Source organism: Penicillium solitum, assembly GCF_028829755.1.
Source record: "Penicillium solitum strain IBT 25940 chromosome Unknown utg000008l_segment0_segment0, whole genome shotgun sequence".
Classification (NCBI taxonomy): Eukaryota; Fungi; Ascomycota; class Eurotiomycetes; order Eurotiales; family Aspergillaceae; genus Penicillium; species Penicillium solitum.
The window spans coordinates 701,538-721,466 of record NW_027072127.1 but is presented as its reverse complement, the minus strand read 5'-3'; the positions used below and the strand labels follow the sequence as shown (position 1 = coordinate 721,466).

The 19,929-nt window shown below is 48.9% G+C and overlaps 6 protein-coding genes across 6 annotated transcripts; 4 read left to right on the top strand and 2 right to left on the bottom strand.

Moving 5' to 3' along the window:
• Nucleotides 1-291: 291 nt before the first annotated feature.
• N7455_009539 (uncharacterized protein) lies at nt 292-5,799 on the top strand (the record flags this gene model as incomplete). The annotated part of the gene is made up of 1 exon (XM_040954666.2): nt 292-5,799. One exon carries the CDS (start codon nt 292-294, stop codon nt 5,797-5,799), a length of 5,508 nt encoding a protein of 1,835 aa, XP_040814781.2.
• Nucleotides 5,800-6,506: 707 nt separating this feature from the next.
• N7455_009538 (dynamin family protein) lies at nt 6,507-9,350 on the top strand (the record flags this gene model as incomplete). Its single annotated transcript, XM_040954728.2, has 3 exons — nt 6,507-8,372; nt 8,436-8,718; nt 8,767-9,350. The coding sequence occupies 3 exons, from the start codon at nt 6,507-6,509 to the stop codon at nt 9,348-9,350; spliced, it is 2,733 nt and encodes a 910-aa protein (XP_040814946.2).
• A 1,036-nt stretch (nt 9,351-10,386) lies between these two features.
• Nucleotides 10,387-11,915, bottom strand: N7455_009537 (uncharacterized protein; the record flags this gene model as incomplete). Its single annotated transcript, XM_040954660.2, has 6 exons — nt 10,387-10,589; nt 10,645-10,765; nt 10,818-11,160; nt 11,208-11,401; nt 11,457-11,692; nt 11,789-11,915. 6 exons carry the CDS (start codon nt 11,913-11,915, stop codon nt 10,387-10,389), a joined length of 1,224 nt encoding a protein of 407 aa, XP_040814866.2.
• A 1,301-nt stretch (nt 11,916-13,216) lies between these two features.
• Nucleotides 13,217-14,955, top strand: N7455_009536 (YncE family protein; the record flags this gene model as incomplete). Its single annotated transcript, XM_040954617.2, has 6 exons — nt 13,217-13,502; nt 13,561-13,589; nt 13,650-13,778; nt 13,838-14,254; nt 14,318-14,502; nt 14,565-14,955. The coding sequence occupies 6 exons, from the start codon at nt 13,217-13,219 to the stop codon at nt 14,953-14,955; spliced, it is 1,437 nt and encodes a 478-aa protein (XP_040814901.2).
• A 333-nt stretch (nt 14,956-15,288) lies between these two features.
• N7455_009535 (uncharacterized protein) lies at nt 15,289-17,029 on the bottom strand (the record flags this gene model as incomplete). Its single annotated transcript, XM_040954661.2, has 4 exons — nt 15,289-16,436; nt 16,490-16,713; nt 16,771-16,861; nt 16,921-17,029. The coding sequence occupies 4 exons, from the start codon at nt 17,027-17,029 to the stop codon at nt 15,289-15,291; spliced, it is 1,572 nt and encodes a 523-aa protein (XP_040814992.2).
• Nucleotides 17,030-17,626: 597 nt separating this feature from the next.
• Nucleotides 17,627-19,129, top strand: N7455_009534 (NAD(P)/FAD-dependent oxidoreductase; the record flags this gene model as incomplete). The annotated part of the gene is made up of 3 exons (XM_065606228.1): nt 17,627-17,909; nt 17,963-18,922; nt 18,981-19,129. 3 exons carry the CDS (start codon nt 17,627-17,629, stop codon nt 19,127-19,129), a joined length of 1,392 nt encoding a protein of 463 aa, XP_065460191.1.
• Between the last annotated feature and the right edge of the window lie 800 nt (nt 19,130-19,929).

The following is a 19,929-nucleotide window of genomic DNA, read 5'->3' as shown; positions in this document are numbered from 1 at the left end:
AATCTAGATATGATATTATATTCTATAGTATTAAATCAGAATCTTGATCTGGACGAAAGCCCCCCAAAAAAAAGGTAAACAAAAAAGATAATAAACAAGGGAGCCCTGGCCTTGGAGCTTTCCCAGGCTAAGTGGAGATACACTGGACACCGCATCTCCGCACTGTTCTACCCACCGTTCTTCTCATTATCTTTTAATTAGCTCCGATCTATGCCTTTCCATGTTGATGTGGATGTGAATTTGTTTTGTTTGGACCCGGAACGCGTACCGGCATCATAACAGAGGTTGAAAATGAGCAACCAACCATGGTTGGATAGTCTGTCAGACGACTGGCCATCTCCAGTTTCGCCCAGCAGTCCAGTACCTATTTTACCTGTTCTACCAGAATCGCCTAAAACCAGTCAGCAGGGAACCCCTAGTCGCATTCCTGTGCCTGCCCGCCGTTCCTTAGAACAACAATCCCCGGGAAGCAACAAAAAGGATAAGGTGACCCGACCATGTCATTTCCATAGAAGAGAACCTCCGACTCCAAAGACTCCCCGAACACCCAAAACACGCAAACCACGGTCGCCTGCCCCGGGTAGTTTGAAATCCAGTACTCCCAAGACCAACCCAAAGACCTACACCAAAAGCCCAAAGGTCAGCCCCAAGCCCACCCCGGGTGCGGCTCGCAGGCAGCCCTCAATGGATACGCGCTCCCCTCTACGATCGGTCTCAAACGTCTCCAAAGCCTCCACACAATCCGAATTCGACGGTACGGTCCAGATCAAATCGAAAAAGGGCAAGGACACAAAAGAGGGTACGCCAGAATGGCGCAGGCGACTAGTGCGCGGGGAAATCGCCGCCGGCGAACAACGGGACCTGTTCGCGCCGATGGGACTCGAAAGCGTGTTCAAGCCGCCTACACCTGGTGCGGTAACGGCGCAAGCAGGCTCTACCCCGTTTACGAAGCAGGACGACCATCTGTGGGATTTCGCCGACACACCTTCGCGACAGGATGGAGACGAGAACAACAGTGGCGAGGATGACGCACGCGTCGTAAATGAGGATGGAAGGGATACTAGCGACCGATCGCCGGAAGGAACCGTGAATCGCGCTCATTGGGAGAATAATGGGCGCCTGGATGTGGATTGGCACCAGGAAGGATTCTCACAAGCGGGGAATACACAGCTCCGGACAGCTAGTGGGCTGGAGGATCTGCGCAACGAGGGGATCACACCCATAACCTTCTCCCGCAACAACACTGTTGATGGCAATGGGACTTCAGAAGTAATTAAGTCTGCGCTGAAGCAGGTCACCAACAAGTTGGAAAGCCTGTCTATCAAAAACGATAGTCGCTCAGACTCCCCCGCCAGCGATAGCTTCCTCTTCTACAACCACAGTGAACCTCACGCTGATGGGTCTCCACGAGATGATAGTTTGCTGGATGTGACAAGTCATTCTCTACCCCAGGATCTATCTATGGGGACGGTGGACTTCAATAGTCGGCGAGGAAACCGCTCCTTCCCTCGGCGATTCTCCCCTTCGCCCTTTCCCTCGCACCGTTTGTCCCCCACAACTCTCGCCAACTCTAAAATCCGAAGTTCCCCCTTGTTCAACCCCCCTCACAAGACCGCGTCACCTGGTCTACCGCGTCCTTCCTCGTCTCATGTTCGGCCATCCACGGCTGGAGCAGAGAATGAGGCCAAGATGCCGTCATCAGGAAGTCCATTGAAGCTATTCGGTGACCATGACACCTTCACTAATAACAGACTTCTCCGGCGCATGAGCCAGTTTGAAGACAATTTCAGCGACACGTCAGAAGGGGAGGAGCCCCCCTCACCCTCAGAAGAAGCGCGAAGAAAAGGCGAAAACCGCAGCTTTTTAAACGCGAGACATGAACCATTGCAGGAGATCTCCCCTAGGCGAAACGAACGTCTTGGATCCCGTAATGGTGTACATCGGATCAGTCAATTCGGGGGTGGCGAGTTGGACAAATTTGATTTCTCAGATACCAGCCCTTACGAACACAAATTGGTGTATGATGAGGCTGGAGGATTTGGGTCCCGGCCGTCTTCACGAAAGCGATCGTCAACTCGGCAACAATATCTCCGTGGCCCCTCACAGCAGGGGTTATATCATTACAGCAGATCTGCGAGCTCGGGATTCACCAGGAAACCATCTGCTTGGATGCGCCAGGATTTCTTTGATGATGTGCGGCACGGGACTCGTGCGAACAACAAGGAAAATATGGCCCCTGATGTGAAGCGAGTACCCCGGGCCCCCGGCATGGACCCCACCCCCAAACGGCGCCGAACAATCATGAGAAACAACAGCGCCGATCCCTATCACAGTGCCAATGGCGGTTCCCCTCAGAAGTATGGTGACAGCATGTCACTGTTACAACGAAGCCTTATGCAACATGGTGTACAGCTCGAAAATAGCGACTATCTTGCTCCGCCGGGCCTTTCTCAATCGAGGCAGCGACCTCGAACACCCACACCAAGCCAAATACGAACAGACGGGGAAAGCCATGTTGCACCACACAGAGATTTCTCCGAATCCAACTTCGAAAATAACGATTATTCTGATTCGTTTTCCCTTGACGGCGACGTTCCACTAGTGAAGATTACCGGGACCAGCGATACATCACGAAAAGGATCTATCACGACTCAGGATTATTTAAACGAGGCCACCAAGATCATGGATCTGATCAGATCCAAAGGACGAGGTGCGGCTGGATTGACAAGTGTACATGAGTCTGACGTGGAAAGTGAGGGCGACGAGTTCAGCGATGACGATGAATCCACCCGGGAAGCCTTTTCTCGGCCCCCGAGCCGTGACGGAACGGATCTTCGCAAATTAAGAGAGGTGAAGGAGTTGAATCCACTGATCTTGAGTCACCTAAAAAAATACCAGGAGCAAGATGATCCGAATGACCGGGAAATGTCCCTGCATGCTCGGCATGGCCAGGACGAGGGCCAAACTGAGCTCGGTGAATCCAACTCACAGAATATCCGAATTCATGGACCGAGGAAACGAAAGACTAGTGGCATGACTGATGACACGGCGGAAAACATTGCCCAGGATCTGATGACTATCAACACACAAATGTCTGGGTTTAGCGTCACCTCCGTGCCCACCGGCTCTTCGCAAGGCTCCCAAGTCAAGGGTATGCTGGCCTCTGACCTTGTAGCCCACCTGATCCCAAATGAGGTCAATGGCTTCAAGTATGACCGTTCGAAGAATCAATGGGTGAAAGATGATGTGGAAGAACCACAGGCACCAATCTCTGAACCGGCCGAGGAGGCTGATGACCCATTCAGAGATATCCCAGACCTCAGTGTAGACGAGCTCCAGGAGATGATGAGAGTCCATGGCCTCAATTCTACTATAAAGAGCGACGCCCCCGCTGATCGAGAGCAAATTAAGGCCCGCAGTCCTTTAGCTGCGAACACATCCCCGAAGAAACCTGATGTTCGGCCCCACACGAGGGACGGAGAACCATCCCTCGGTGCAAGCTCGGTCCAATCAAGATTCACTCGCTTTACGTCTAGTGTTCCTAACACTGGGACAAGAGCTACATCATGGGGCACGGACGAGGCCGCAGAAAGGAAAATCTCCGAGCAAGGAAAAACTGAAGCCCAGCGCGAGGAGCCGTTGTCTTCGAAGACCCCCCGATCTCCCGGAAAACAAGCACGCGTCGCAACACTGAATCTCTCATCACCTCTTGTTTCGCGCCCCTCTTCTCGTGGCGAGCCCGATGACGCCCAACCTGACCCGAACGTGAACCATACCTACCATGGGATTGTGCCAGACGAAGATACAGCCCCAGCAGACCACGAAAATGGCCAAATACGGTCGTCCGTTCCTCCCACAGGGCGCCAAACTTCAGTCGGTGGACAGCCGTTCATTCGACGTCCTATCTCGAGGATTGAGGAGAGGAATGAGGAGACTGTTGATGACCAAAGCCTGGTCCGCAGGAATGATTCCCTGCATGTCCAAGAAACGCCCGCCAGAACCGAGGTAGAGCATTCTTTGATACCTCTCCAGAGCGCCGGGCCCGACACGAGTTACAGCTTCCACCTTAGTCCACTTCCAGACTTCACCGTCAACCAAGGCGACAAACCCCTGAAGCTTGAAATGAGCTATGTGGCTCAACGTACACATCCTTCCTCTTTGCGACAAGTGCACGGGACGTTCGCACTTGCAACTGAAGATTTGATCAAACATATTACAGACGTGGAACCATATGAGCCCTATTGGGAACACGTGCGCCGCCTTGTCTTGCGCCAGAAGGGATTGATTACTCTGCACAAGCTAAACGAATTCTGCCCCCGACTAGAAGAGTTAGATGTTTCTGATAACGACATTGGTCAATTGAGTGGCATTCCCTCAACACTCAGAACCCTCAAGATCCCTAGAAACTGCCTCTCTAACCTGACTCCCTGGGGTCACATGGTCAATCTGCAGTATTTGGACGTTTCAGGAAACGACATCGAGACGTTGGATGGCTTCGCGAGCCTGATTCATCTCAGGGAATTGAAGGCGAATGACAATCAGATCCGTAATATCGACGGGATTCTTGATCTGAATGGCTTGCTAAGCCTGAAGCTGAGCAACAACTCCATCACTGCAGTGGATTTTGAAGGGTCCGAGTTGACACGCCTTCGTGATCTTGATTTGAGCCACAACTGTCTCACATCAGTTCGGAATGTCGAATGGCTTCCGTCACTTGCCACACTTGATCTTAGCGCCAACCAGATCAGCCGTTTTGACTCCTCTGCATCCCTTATCAGTCTTCGCGCCCTGAAACTGTCTGAAAATAAATTGGAGGCTTTAGATGCACGAGCTTTCCCTTCTGTCAGCCTTCTCTACCTCGATCAAAACCACCTTTCTAACGTTATTGGCCTTGAGAATTGCCACAATCTCGAGGTACTGTCTCTCCGAGAGCAGACACCGTCAAAAGAAAAGGACCTTGAACACAGCCTGGATATTGATTTGGGTCTTGTCAAGGATGTTCGCAAAGTCTTTTTGTCCTCGAACAAGCTTTCCCACCAAAGTGTGTGCCCTTCTGCTCCGCTGCTACGACTTCAGCTTCTTGATCTAGCTGCGTGCACGCTGAAAAATCTCCCAAGTGACTTTGCTTTGAGCTTCCCAAATCTCAAGGTCCTGAATTTGAATTTCAACTCGGTTGATGATGTTGAGCCACTGGTTGGAATGAATTGCCTTGCTAGACTGATGATCGTTGGTAACCGGCTCTCAAGGATGAGAAGGGTCTCTCAAATCCTTAGTCGACTAGGAAAGACCGGAAAAGGAACTGCATGTTCCTTACGCAAGCTTGATCTCCGTGGGAACCCATTGACTATTGGATTCTACCCTCCAACAGTGACTGGGAGTGGTAATCCCGATCGCAAGAAACTGAAGTCCCAAGAACAAGCAGTCGTCCGACACGAAGGAACCCATCGGGATCTTTCGGATGCTCTAGCTGAACTTGGAAACGACGACCAGATCTCTCATCGCGCCACCATGGGAGATGAGCCGAAGACAGAAAGAGATATCGAAGTCGACGACCCATACACACTCCCGCTTGCCGATCCGCACGCGGATATGAAGTACTTGAGGCATCTCGATCAAGCCACGCGCCTGCGCCGAAGAGTGCTAGAGCTTTTGCTCTACGCTGGCACAAGTGGCTCCCTCCACACCCTCGACGGGCTAGCCCTTCGGCCCGCATTGGGCGACGAGGGCTCTGATATGAACAAAGCGTGGGACAGACTGGAGCAACTTGGTGTATTGAGGAGGAAGGCGATCAAAAATTAGGCTATATTCTTTGTTATTCTTGTATTGCGGTTTTTTTTAATCACGCGAGGAGCGCGTGTGATTTGAGCATTGTTGGCGGCGTGTATGGAGTTTTGTCGGTCCTCGAGTTGGAATTAGCCACGCTTGGTCTTTCGTGTTTGAACAGCATCAGCGCATTACCGGAGTTGGATATCAAATCAATTCTGGCATTTTTGGCATTTTTGGCATCTTTTATTGTTGTTAGCCTGGCTCTTTGTCTTGCTGTAGTACGTCATGGTGGAATAGAATGAGATAGAGCCTCATGTCTCGGCCTCTGAAACACTCGTGATGACCTCGTCTTATCTTGACGACACCCGTGAACCTCGAACCTCTATTTTTCTACTGTGAATTGTAGCCGGGCCAGCTTTTTTTTTGAACTATTTTAATCCTGGATCATTGACTGGATATGTTTTTCCGACTTTTGTTACATCTAATTTCCCTGGCTACCATTTGATTGGCGTTCGTCCCTCTTATGATACAAGAAAAATGGGGCCGAGCAGGGATTCAATGAGCTAGATATCTTAGATGCATTTGAAGCAATGCAAAGTGACTGCGCCGCAAGATGTGGACGCGGCCCCCAAATTCTGGGAGTTCGAAATATAATCCCTCTTGTCTAATTTCTACTCTCTTTCAAGTGGAAATCGTTTAAGATTATCCCCAAGTTGTCTGATCAAGATATCAACATCACCATGTCTGGCTCGACCGAGGTAGATACCGCCCTCCATCAACTGCAGACGGAGCAAGGTCCTCTTCTTGATAAGATCGACGATCTTCGCACCATCGGAGTCGGCGGACTTGTCGGGTTGCCGCAGCTCATTGTCTGTGGAAACCAATCCAGCGGTAAAAGCTCTGTTCTTGAGGCCGTTTCGCGCGTGCGTTTTCCAATGAAGAGTAATGTCTGCACTCGATTCCCGACGGAGGTTATTCTGCGTCGTCATCCAGCACCCCGGTTCAAGGTGTCCATTGAACCTGGGTCATCTCGAACGAGCAAAGGAGAGCGCCAGACGATTGAAGCATTTGCACCGGCTGAGGTCACCAACAGTGATCAGCTAGAGTCTCTGATTGAGAAAGCCAAAGAATGCATGGGGATCACTGGCGATGGATTCAGCGACGACATTCTTAAAGTTGAAATATCGGGACCCGATAAGCCAGAGTTGACACTCGTTGATCTGCCTGGTCTCTATACGTCCCACAGCACATCTCAGGATGAGCAAGGGATTGAGATTGTTCATGATATCACCGAACGCTACATGGAAAACAAGCGCAGCATCATTCTGGCTGTAGTTTCGGCAAAGAATGACTACCACAATCAACGAGTTTTGAATATGGCAGAGGAATTCGATGGGTCACGAGAGCGTACTATCGGAATCATCACACAGCCTGACATACTTGAAGCTCATTCTGATGAAGAAGCGTCTTGGCTGCAGATTCTCAAGAACGAGAAAGTTCCGTTAAAGCTCGGGTGGCATGCGTTACGAAATAGGTCCTTTGAAACTCGAAAAGCGTCGGACGACGAAAGAGATAGGAAAGAGAAGGAATTCTTTGCTCAAGGAAACTGGGCCTCTATTCCGGCGGAATATATGGGAATTGACAATTTTCGACGTCGACTGAGTTCTATCCTGTTGAAACATATTCAACGCAATCTCCCGGGTCTCATCGATGATATCCATGAAAAGGTCCTCGATCGACAATCCAGACTGAGTAAACTGGGACCACCCCGAGGTACTCTCCAGCAACAGAAGGGATTTCTGCTCAACATCAGCAGCAACTTCGAGCGTATCACCGCCCAAGCATTAGATGGCATGTACACAAATGATTTCTTTGGCGGATTAGATAACGAGACAGGGCCTCTCGATCAAGATCTTCGGCGTCTGCGTGCCGTTATTCGTGAACTAAACGAATATTTTGCTGATGCCATGAACACTATCGGACACGGCCAATTAATTGGCCCATTTAATGCTAAAATGGTTCCTCTGAGTGGAAATCCCTACACGCATATCAGAACACCAGACCTCAGGCCCAGATTCGAAATTGAACAGGAAGTCAGCATACAAGCGCGCCAAAACCGAGGAATTGAGCTTCCAGGAAGTGCCAATCAACTTTTGGTGGGAAAGCTGTTTCGAGAGCAATCCAAGCCATGGGAAGAAATTGCTCGAGAACATTTGACAAAGTGTTGGGATTCTGTTAGAGATTTCATCAGCCTTCTCTTGCAACATCTCGCCAATGACCACACCTACAACCTCTTACTGGGTAACATTCTTGATCCTGAGCTGGAGAAAATGAAAGATCATATACTTGCAAAGCTAGATGAGCTTACCGCATACAATAAACGAGGGCATCCATTGCCTTTAGGCAAAAGCTTCCTCACTAAAATCCAGAAAGCCAGGAGTGATCGCCAAATCGATAGGTTGGAACAGGCCTTGAATCTAGGACCTTATTCCGAGGATGAGTCCACTACCATTGAGCGGCTTCGTCAAGCCAATAGCCAGCTGGAATCGACAAGCAATCAGTTTGCAGCAGCAGACATTGTTGATCAGATGCAAGCATATTACGATGTGAGTCCGCATCAACCTATCATTCAATCATAAACCGAATCGAAAGAGTGCTAATAGTAATAGACTGCAATCATCACTTTCATTGATAATGTTGCCACGCTCGGAATTGAAAATTGTCTGCTTGGTCCTCTGAGTAGCATTCTTACTAGCCAGACAGTCAACAACATGGAAGACAAACAGGTTCAGGACATTGCCGCCGAGCCTTCCTCTATCGTGGATGAGCGAGATCGCCTAACCCGGGAATTGGCGAAGCTACAAGCTGGTTCGCGCACATTGAGCAAATTCAATATCCGGAAGGTCAACCCAAAGCCCGCTGTTGTCAACCCAACCACTCAGACTAAGTCGTGTAAGTCGTTCTATTTTACTGAAGGGAACCTGGGCTGATCTAAATTAGCCCGCAAAATCATCACTCCTAGGGCGGCAAGCTCAGTGTCGGCTTCCCAGCCTACTCATACTAGCTCGGGTCCCAGCTTGTTTGCTCCAGGGCCGTTGGGAACTCCATCCCCTAGGGCTGCAAGTTCAGTGTCGGCTTCTCAACCTACTCATACTAGCTCGGGCCCCAGCTTGTTTGCTCCAGGGCCGTTGGGAACCCCATCCCCTATGGTAGGGTCTACCACGAACAAGAGTACCGGTACTATGGGAAACTCTTTTGGTAACCCGAATGGCTCACAACCCGTGATTGGTGGAACCCAAGGCCCTTTTCCCGAGCCTCGTACCGGCCTATTTAGCTCTAACTATGGCCCTGGCCCTGGCTCTAGTTCCGGCACCTTGCTCCAAGGAGGAGCCACATCTAGTCCATTTGGATCATCAGCATTTGGTTCGACTACAGCTCCCAACATAGGTTCGGCTTCATCTGGTAGTTTAAACAAGCCCCCAAGCCAGGGAATCCCTCTATTTCCTTCACCTTCCGGTAACTCTCAGTCTAAAGCTGAGAGCACCGTGTCATTTGGTCAATTGAGCAATAGTTCCCGGCGGTAGGTACGAATATGTGATTCTTTGCTCTTTATTTTGACACCAAGAGACCTTCATTATCATGCTTCTTGTGTTTTATCTGCTTTCCTTTTTCTGTTTTTCTGTTTTTCCTTTTGTTAGTGGTCTTTTCCTTTATCGGCTATGCATCGGAATTCCTAGCAGTACAAGAGCTCCATTATTTTGACGACCTTTGAATGAAGCGTGTGCTATGGAGTAGCTAGCTAACACAAATTGAATACTTGACAGAGACTTTTTCACTACAGAAATGGACCGTATGTCGACTCCTATGGTCCAGAATCGATACATCAGTATATGCCTTTTCCCAGATTACTCAAATCAGTCACACGAAGTAGGGATATTTTGAGCCCCGCAAATATGTGAATGTTCCCTAATAATATTATAGGAGATACGGTTGAAGGATTATGCGACTCTTGGCAAGCTCCGCACGATTCCCTTCAGGAGCGGAATGAATGAAACGAGTGCCTCTAGGTTCCAAGCATAAGGCTTTAAGACAGGGAAACAGTCAAGATGATATCTAATCTACTAGGTGATCTAATATTTTAGAAACTGAAGTGGGATGGATTTAAGTAGAGCGATGTGGGTTTCGGGCAGACCCATAGTCTTCCGGGATTTGGGGTCCTTGGCTCGAGGAGAGTTGTATGGGCCGATGGAAGGATCTATTGACAATGACCATGGGTGAATGGAAGGGCAAGTCAATTACCGGTGATATGTTCTTTTAGTTTTGTGGATAAGAGAGATAATTGAAGATTTAAAGGAGCTTGGTATTGCGCAATATAAGTTTTAGCACGTCGGATTCTTGGAAATTACCCAGGATATTTGTTGGACTGCAGTTTTGTTGATAAGACCGGTGTCATGCATGCATATATTACAAAACATTTAAGTTTGAAATTCGACAATTAAGTCCTAGATAACTATAGATCAAAATGTAATTATATTGACCAGCGTACGTAGCCTGAGGGCAGAAACTCTGCATATACGCTGCTAGGTCAATTCACAGACATGACAATACGCCGATGTCAAATTATTTCTTGCCCTGAACAAGAACTTGCTTCTGCTTCTTGATCTGCTTGACCACTTCGATGTCGACCTTCAAGACGTTGGCAACAGTATCAGCAGGAGTCAAAGCCAGCCACTGAGCCAGGGAGATATCAGCGACGCGGTCGCTCTTGTAGAGCTCGATCCAAACAAGTTTCTCCGTCTCAGAGGTGTTCTCGATATAGTGTCCTTTTAATGAGAATTAGCATCTTTGCGAGGTCATGGGAGAAGTCGGTCTACTTACCGCTATTGTCGGGGAAAACACCGGTGTCACCCGCTTGGAAGTCAAAGGTGCGGGCCTTCGAGTCACCAATAAAGACAGTGGCACGAGCGTGACCCTGGTGGAAGTAGAGCCATTCCTCGGCCTAGGTGGTGGTTAGCAAGTTTCTCCTCTTAGACACATGTTTGTAAACTTACATTAGGGTGCCAGTGGAGCTCACGAAGACCCTTGGGCTCCAGTTCCACAATCGCAGCAGCAAGAGTCTTTGAAATGGGGAAGTTGGTGGAATCAATCTTGCGGAATGTTCCACCGTGACCAGGGACAGGCTCCGAGGGGTGCTTGTAGGTGTGATAAACGTAGGAGTTATCGCCTCTCAATGTACCGACGGGAGCCTTGGCGAGGTCTTCACTGACAGTGCCGTTCAGGATATAAGGGAACTTTGCAGGAACCGAGTCGAAGACCTTAGGGTCAACACCAAAGTTCTTGGCGAGAATGTCTCTGGGAGTGTGGGCAATCCAGTCATCGACCATGAAGGTAGTTCTTCTTAGTTAGTATATTGAGTTTGTAAAGTTGGGAATGGAACATACCCAATCTTCTCGAAGTCACCATCATCAAAGGCAAGTAGGTACTCGTTCTCATCGTCCAGACCCTGGACATTATGCGCCACACCCTTAGGGAAATACCATATATCACCGGTTTCAAGAACCTCAGTAGTGAAGCCACCGTTTTCATCAACACCGGACAGGAGGAGAGAGCCGTTGTAGACAAATCCCCACTCAGCCTGGATACCAAAGTAAGTAATGTGCCATAGGAAGTGTATAAGTGCGGCCACTAACCGTGCGGTGCCAGTGCAGTTCGCGGATAGCGCCCTTCTTCAGATGCTGCTGAGCACCTGCAATATCATGACTCTGGGGCAAGTCCTGAATGACTTGTTCCCGAGACCAGCCGCCTGGGAACAGCCGAGTCTGAGACTCAGAAAAGCTCCACTTGACATTGGGCACAAAGCCATTATCGGTACTGGCAGTGCGGAACTGGTCTGGGTTTTGAAGGTCGAGGGCCTTGTTTGTTCCACCTATTGATAGAAAGCTTGTAAGCATGGATCTAGTTGGCTGTTACCCATAGAGAGACCTTCCAGCCTTGGAAGCTTCCGAGATTTTGTTAAACTTACCTAGAATCGGGGCTCCTTTAGCACCGCTAATCGGCTGGTCATTACCACCATCCTGTCTTTTGGTACGAGGTACTGCAAAAGCAGAGGAAACAAATAGCCCAAAGAGTGCGAGGCTTTGGGACTTCATCTTGAATGAAGGAAAGGAATGTGTACAAGAATGGGATTTGGACCTGGGTGCCTCAAGCCAAGAAACCTGGAGTCATCCCAGTTATATATGACATTTGGACAACCAACAACCCCCCCCCCTCCTCCAAATCCCGATGAGCATAGACCTTAGGAATTTAGCTAGTTCCAATCTTCCACTCCATAGTTGCTCGGTTTCGTGATGTTGATCCTAATGAAATTGATCAGAACACACTGAGTTAGCAGAAAGTATAAACGGAATCACGAGATGATGCAATCCAGGCAGATCTACGGAGTATTCATCTCGCTTCTCGTGGGAGTCCTCGTGAAAGAAGCCAACTGGAGGGATAATTCATCGAAATGTGTTGGGGCAAGGCTAAGCATGGCGAAGAATATAACAACATTCTTGGCATCATGTCGAAATCGCTGCAGGTTCGCCCGTGCTTATAGTCTCCATGGGGAAGTTAGAAAGGTCGATCCAGGGACCTGACAGATGTTTTCGGTAATTTGTTTCTCGGGATTCTCAAAAGGTGGAGATTGACCCTGGGAAGATTGACCCTGGATCACCTCATCGGTACCTTTAATGAGTACATAGATCCCACATTTCTTGGCATGCGCGGATCATTCCTCTACTTTGACCTCTTTGTTACTAGTCCACTCAAAATCAAAACTTGTACTTTGCTTTGACCCCCCGGATCTCAATACCGTACCTTGCTTGGGCGCTGAACTGTTGAATGTGGGCTATGGTGATCTTCTCGGGCGATTCTCGGACCTTTCCTATTCCGGAAATTATGGGGTTCCTTTAGCCCTAGTTCCACTACCTGTTCGTCCATCACATATCAGTGGCGTTGATAGCCAGGGCGAGGCTAAGCAGTGGTATAGACCACCTCTTACTAGAGGCACGTTTTGGGTTCGAACTATTGATTTCACGAACTTGTGTCCCTCTCCCGAGACTTTGGATTAACTTCAATCACGACATCTCTTCAAGATTAGGAAGAATCTCCACGATTTGACTTGTCAGAAAAGCCTTGAATACGGGGACACCTGGTCCGACATCAGATCCCGAGTCGGGGATTGTCTAAATTCTCATGTCGGCGTTGAGGGATGAATTTCGCCATTTCGCAGATCAGCATCTCCTCGAGGAATTTGGAATATCACACGAACCCAAAATCTGACTTCTTTGCGTGCTCTGTGTTGTTACTGTCGAGATGTCAAGATGATTCAGGGGAAGAGCAAAATGATGCCCCATTTGGGACGAGATGAAGGCGCACTCGGGTATATAAGTTCTCGATATTTCCCGCAAATATGCTCATCATACCAACGCAATCCTGCTCAATCCTTCTCATCAACAAGATGAAGTACTCTATTGCTTCCATTGCGTCTCTGGTTGCCCTCGGGGAGTGTCTTTCTTTGCCTCCTCTCATTCCCACCATTCCTGGAGTGACCGAGCCTTTGACGAGCAACGCTCCTCCTCTGCCTATTTTGCAAGTCCCTACTCCTCCGCTGGAGAGTCCTCCCTTCGAGTCGAGCGATATCAAGCCAAAGAAGATTGGTTATTTCTGGACTGGCTCGGCAGACAAGTTCCATAAAGGTATGGATCTACGAATGGCAGATCATAGAGAGGAGATGATGCTAACTATCATTGGTAGACTTCCTTGCCACCTACAGTTTGGATGATGTAGGCCAATCATGATCCTGGGGGACACTAGCCTGAACCTATTTGCTGATTCGATTTTAGGACACTTTTGGAACCCTTTTGTGGGTCACAGATGTGCCCAGCAGCGGCAATGACCCTCACCACCTGGGCCCCTCTCTGGATGGAAAGACCATCTGGGGTGGTGGATTGCTATCTCTGTTGAAGACTCAAGTATGTATACTCTTTCCTTTCCCAATATGCCTTCCGCAGCACATCTAATCTTTCATTAGGATACTGGTTTCTACTTTGATACCTCCAACCCTTACCGCCCCAAGTTCCTCAAGAGTAACCGCGGTATCCTTGCATCCATTGCGGATGAAGTCCGGGCAAAGCCAGATGGTGGATTCTTCATCACCTACATGGGCTCGGCCGTTGGTACTTCTCCCGGTCGCCTTGTTGAGACCGATGCCGACTTTAACATCATTCACGAATGGCCTGAGGATGTGGAGGGCACCCTCAACATTCTTGAGCAGCAGTTCTCTCCCCACGGACTTAGCATCGATTGGGAGAAGAAGCTCATCCTGACTTCCGACTTCGTCGAGCCAATTACCATCTTGAAGCCTAGTCTTGGAGTGCGCCATGCGGATACACTGCGCCTCTGGGATCTCGACTCGAGAAAGATTCTCAGCACTCTTACCATTCCCAATGTAAGCAAACCCCTAACATCCAATTCCCTAACATCCGATTAGCGCATCTTCTAACTCAATCAGGGTGGTGGTATCCAAGATGTCAAGTTCATTCCCGGACACCCGGAATCCGCCGCTATTGCCACTGCTGTGCACCTGGGTCAACTCTGGGTCATTTACCCTCTGCGAAAGGACGCCAATGGCAACCAGGGTGTGATTGAGGAACTCTACGATCTCGGTCCCAAGGCCCGTGACACCATTGCTATCTAGTAAGTAGTTCATCTGCTATGTACTCACAACGAACATCATTGCTAACAACATCCCCCAACAGCTCCGACATCAGCCAGGACGGTAAATACTTCTACGCCACTCTTACCACAGCCAACCACATTGCTGCGCTAGACATCAGCGACCTCAACAACATCAAGCGTCTGGATGACCCTGATGAGGACCAGCCTACCGTCGGACCTCACTATCTCAAGGTCACTCCTGACCAGAAGCACTTGGTCGTCACCGATTACTTCGTCCAGACTGGCGACATTGGTATCATCAACACCCCGGCTGACTTCAAGGCTCTGTACATCGACCTCCAAGAGGACGGCAGCCTTTCTTTCAACCGCTCTATTGACTTCCCCAAGGAGTTCGCCAATCGTGGTGGTGCTAAGCCTCACTCTAGTGTGATCTTTGATCTCACTGACCCTGAGAAGCCTCTCTACTACTAGGTTATCTCCATAGGTAACTCAGCAGCAGGACACAGGACACTGTCAATGTGAAATGTGGGATGATGAGGATGGGAATATAATTGTTTACTCTTCTGGGCCTGACGTGTGCCTTCGGGCCATGTATTTTACTGTGGATATACTACGGCTAATTCTTAGTTACTACCCAATGGACATCCACTATACTTACTCTAATCATTAGAGTCAAAGGAATTTTAATCTTATAAGGATAATTGACTGGGTATCGAAGGTAAATCAAAAGGGTAAACTAGAGTGCAATATCCTCGAGAGAGTAAAGCAAATCAACAAATGGAAGCTCGATTAGAGCTCTGGTGGCTAAACCTCACGCACATGTGACGTGGGAGACACCTTCGAGCTTCCATCTATCCGATGCCGACGTTCGATCTCATCTGCAGACGCCTTTGGGCTTCCCTCTATCCGACACTGACCTTCAATCTGGTCTGCACACACTGACGGACCAGCCCCTTTATTCGCCACGATATCTTCTTCCAACACAGCGCGGAATTCCTCGCGCTTTGGTAGGAGGTACCGCACATCGATAAATCTCAAAATGCTAGTCATGATAATCACAAGAACCAACAAGGCCAATGCAGACTGCCACCCATATTTATAAAATGGTGCTTGACTCGCAGGCCAAACGAGAACCTGCGACCACGAAGAGATGGCATAGTACCCGGCAACAGCAACGCCGACAACAAGAGACCGTACCTCTGGATCCTGCGGGATAAGATCAGAGAGCCAAGCGAAGATCAACGGCGCTGTGCCGAGACAAATGTACGAGATGAAGTATGACGCGTAAGCAGCAGATAAAGCCACCGACGCCGGGTGTGTAGTCCAAATGCTCATGATGATGCATGGGACGATCCCAATAACCGCCTGAAGAACGATGAGTGTCCAACGCGTTTCAAAGTGATCAGATAACAGAGCCCAGATCCACACGAACACGACGTTGATCGCAGATCCTCCAATGGGGATAACGTTGACCTGCGAGATAGTCCATCTCGCGCTTCCGTCCGGGTTCTTGAGCGATTTGAGGAACAGCCCGAAATAAACATATCCGTATGTTCCAAGAACCGTTGCGATATACAGGACTGCAATGAAGTAAACAACCCATCCCGAGAACGTGCGCTTCACGCCAGCCCAGGTCATCTTCTTTGGTTCGGCGCGACCATTGCGCGCGAGACGTTCGAGCGAAAGCTCGCCGTGGACTTTCTTGAACCAGAAGGCGCGCGGGTTAGGTCTGTTTGGTAGATCGGGCAGCATGAAAAATCCTGCGAATCCCCAGATTACTGTGATGATGGCGTTGATCACGAATAGCCAGCGCCATCCTGCTAGTCCGCTGTGTCCGTCGAGAGTGTCGGTGATTGCGGCTTGCATGGCGCCCGAGAGCATTTGGCCGACTGCTTGGCAGGAGTGGTAGAATCCCATTCGCTTGGCGAGTTCGGTTGGGGTATACCAGTACACTAAAGGGTGGGTTAATTCGGCGTGACAGGGGAAAGACCTTCGAGTGACATACTGAATAATGTCATCATTCCTGGCCAAGCGCTACTTTCGCATAGACCGAGGAACACACGGATAACGTAGACTTGTTTTGCGCTCGTCGTCATGGCGATCAATCCCGTCAGAACACCCCATGCGATTTCCAAGCCCGGGAGCCAATAACTTGGGCGGATGTAGGTGAGGATAATTTGGGAGGGAATTAGCATTATGCAGTAGGCGACGTTAAAATATGTTGTGAACCTAGACAGTATTAGCTATCACCAACTCTGCCGCATGAAAATGTTTTGGATAACTCACAAATTAAGCTCATTTCCGAGCAAGTTTAAATCTTCCTTCATGCCAGATACGTAGGCATTGTTGATATTCTGTTGATCGAGATATTTGATAACTGACAGGTGTCAGTTTTTCTGATCTCAAGCTGTGAGGGAAGTCTGTAGCCCAACGCACCCTGTGAAAGACAGCCGAAAGTCATCAGGAACATGTCAAGACGCCGGACCAAGGACTTCTCTTCCGGAGATCGGATATCGACGTCTGTCGACGCATTACGTCGAAACATTTTAAAAGACACCATGATTATAGTGGCATGACAGGGAGGAGAGAAAAAGCCAACATTCTAGTGACCTTGGCCATTCATATACAGGCGCATGTAGGCCCGAGCCGTGATAAGGCCCCTGTGACCCCTCACAGATAAGTCAAATAATGTGTCCGGGGTAGACTTGAGATTGTAGATCCGACAAGGGTATTTCTGCAAGGTGCACGCGTGATAAGCATTGAAAGCACCAATGATTGTATTCCTCCATTGGGGTAACATCGGAGGAATGTCTGAGTTGCTGAGATATAAGATACCAGCCATCTTGGCGTTTTAGCCAACCCCACTCACCTACACCCGGAGGTTAGCTTAACGAGTGGATCTCCAGATAAGTTGACGGGATCCTATCAGCTACCTAGGTAGAAGGGGTTGAGGGGCAAAAGATCCCTTTGGGTTGGAGGATTTGAGGGGCGAAGTCGGCGATAGGAGATTCTTAGGCTTTCCCCGCATCCCTGCGCCGACAACGGTGAATACGAGACTGTCTCTCCAACTTATATATACATATATATATATATATATTCATGCGGATTGGCCGAAACCTTGACTAATTGCAAATCCTTTGAAATGTTAACTTCAAATATTGAAACAAGCAGAAGCTTGCCAAATCCCATCCCTTGTTTGAGTTATTGGCAGCGAACAACTCGAGCATATCCAAACTTGCATGCGAACATCGAAACAACTGTTCCATCGAACGCCAAATATGTCGTTGTCGGATCCGGTATTTCTGGCGGTTTGACGGCCTTCAAGCTGATCGAAGGAGGGGCCAAAGCCGAGGATATCGTGATTCTCGAGGCACGAGAGGCAGCAAGTGGTGCGAGCTCGCGAAATGCCGGGCATGTGCGACCAGGTCCGTTAGACTTTTATTGGGGATATTGTGAGCGTTTCTAATTTAGACCATAGATGCGTTCAGGGGTTTCGGTGCATATGCCAAAGTGCATGGAGAGCAACAAGCATTAAAGATCATCCAGGATGAGCGACTTGTCCTAGAAAAGGTCGATGAATTCGTCAAAGAGCATAATGTGGAATGCGACTTCAACTTGACAACGACATTTGATGTTTGCATGACCCCAGAATTTGCAGCTTACGAGGCAGAGAGCCTTGAAGCGTTTAAGAAAGCAGGCGGCGATACTTCCCACATCACATTCTATGAAGGAGACCAGGCCAAAGAAAAAACTAGAGTCCCAGGAGCTGTGGCAGCATATGAGTGGCCAGCAGGATCAAGCCACCCGGCAAAGCTTGCACAATTTCTGCTTCAGGCAGTGATATCGAAGGGTACAAGGCTCTTCGCCTTTTGTCCTGCCACTGAAATTGAACGGAGCGGTGCATCCTCAGAAACCTGGAAGGTGCACACCCCCCGGGGAATAATAGAAGCGGAGAAAATTATTCATTGCACGAATGCCCATGCTGCCTTATTACTACCACAGTTGGAGGCTTATATTCGGCCAAACCGTGCGCAGGCTCATTCTCTCGTGCCTGTTCCAGCTTTCTCGGGGCAAAAAGCTCTGCAGAACACTTTTTCACTCCGCTTCAGCCTTCTCCACTTCTACTCTCTGATCCAACGTAAGGGAGATGGTACATTGGTGTTAGGTGTATCGCGATCAAACCCAACATTGAGCCCTGAGACATCGGCTAGTCGATTCAGCACTGACGATTCCCGGTATAACGAAGAGATTGCCCAGGACGCTCTGCGGACCTTTGGCGATATTTTTCCTGCTTATTCGTCCCGGACTGTCATGCACGGTGAGGGTCTGGATCACGCTTGGACTGGAATAATTGCCATGACTACGGACTCTGTTCCGTTCGTCGGGGCAATTGATTCTCTACCTGGGCAGTATATTTGTGCTGGATTTAATGGTCATGGTGGGTTTCTTCTTTTGCTCGATTACATCCTGAAAGAGGTCATGCTGACTGGCAACAGGTATGGCCCGCATATTTACATGCGCCCCAGCTGTCGCCCAACTTGTACTTGGCAAGACCTGGGATGAAACAGAGCTTCCAGGGTGTTTCCAATTCAGCGACGAAAGGCTCTCCCGGCTTTCAAATGGTGATTTGCCTTCCATTTGGTAGGGTAGGCCATACGACCGGAGGATGATTTTGCAATATAAGTTATAACGAGATGTCTACTAAGCTTCACGGGATTGATTGATTGATTGGCATTTTATGGATATTGACGGAATGGCCACTTGTGCGATATTTGCCTCGCAAAAGGTGGCTTCTTTTGAGCATTCATGCGGTCAATGTTTGCTTTCTTTCCTTTTGTTTCTATTTTGTATATTGGATTAACCTTGCAGTTTAACATATATATGCAGAGGAGTCCCACGTTCTATAGATGAGAATGAATTATGGCTCTATAGCGTTGCACTAAACGAACCAAAAATGCTTAGCCTTCGCTAACAGCCATCGTCTCCGACAACCTTATTTGATCGTTGTGAGCCGCGAAAGCCTTGACAGAGGGATTTCACGGTGTATTGAGATTCTCAGCAAATCATCTGCATTTTCATTTGTTCGTTCAGTGACAGTTCAGTGACAGTTCAGGGAACCTTACTTCCAACCGATGAATACCAGAGGGGTCAGGTACCGGAATCTTCAAATATCCACCAAGGGGAAAGTGGGGGTGATTTAAATTGCTGGCTAGCTACTACCGTCGTGATATGATGGAGTCTTTAAATCTGTTCCCAATTCTCAGCATGCTATCTGGGCACCGTTTAAACCTCTTGATCCGAGTATTGGAGCTCCGAGATATGACCGGGAGTTGTGTGGCATTGTTTTCACCTTGTCTGCTCGACATCTTGCATCGGGCCATACCGACTCAATATTATGGTTGATCTGTGATGACGACATGAAAAAGCAAGAGTCCTTTTTGAACT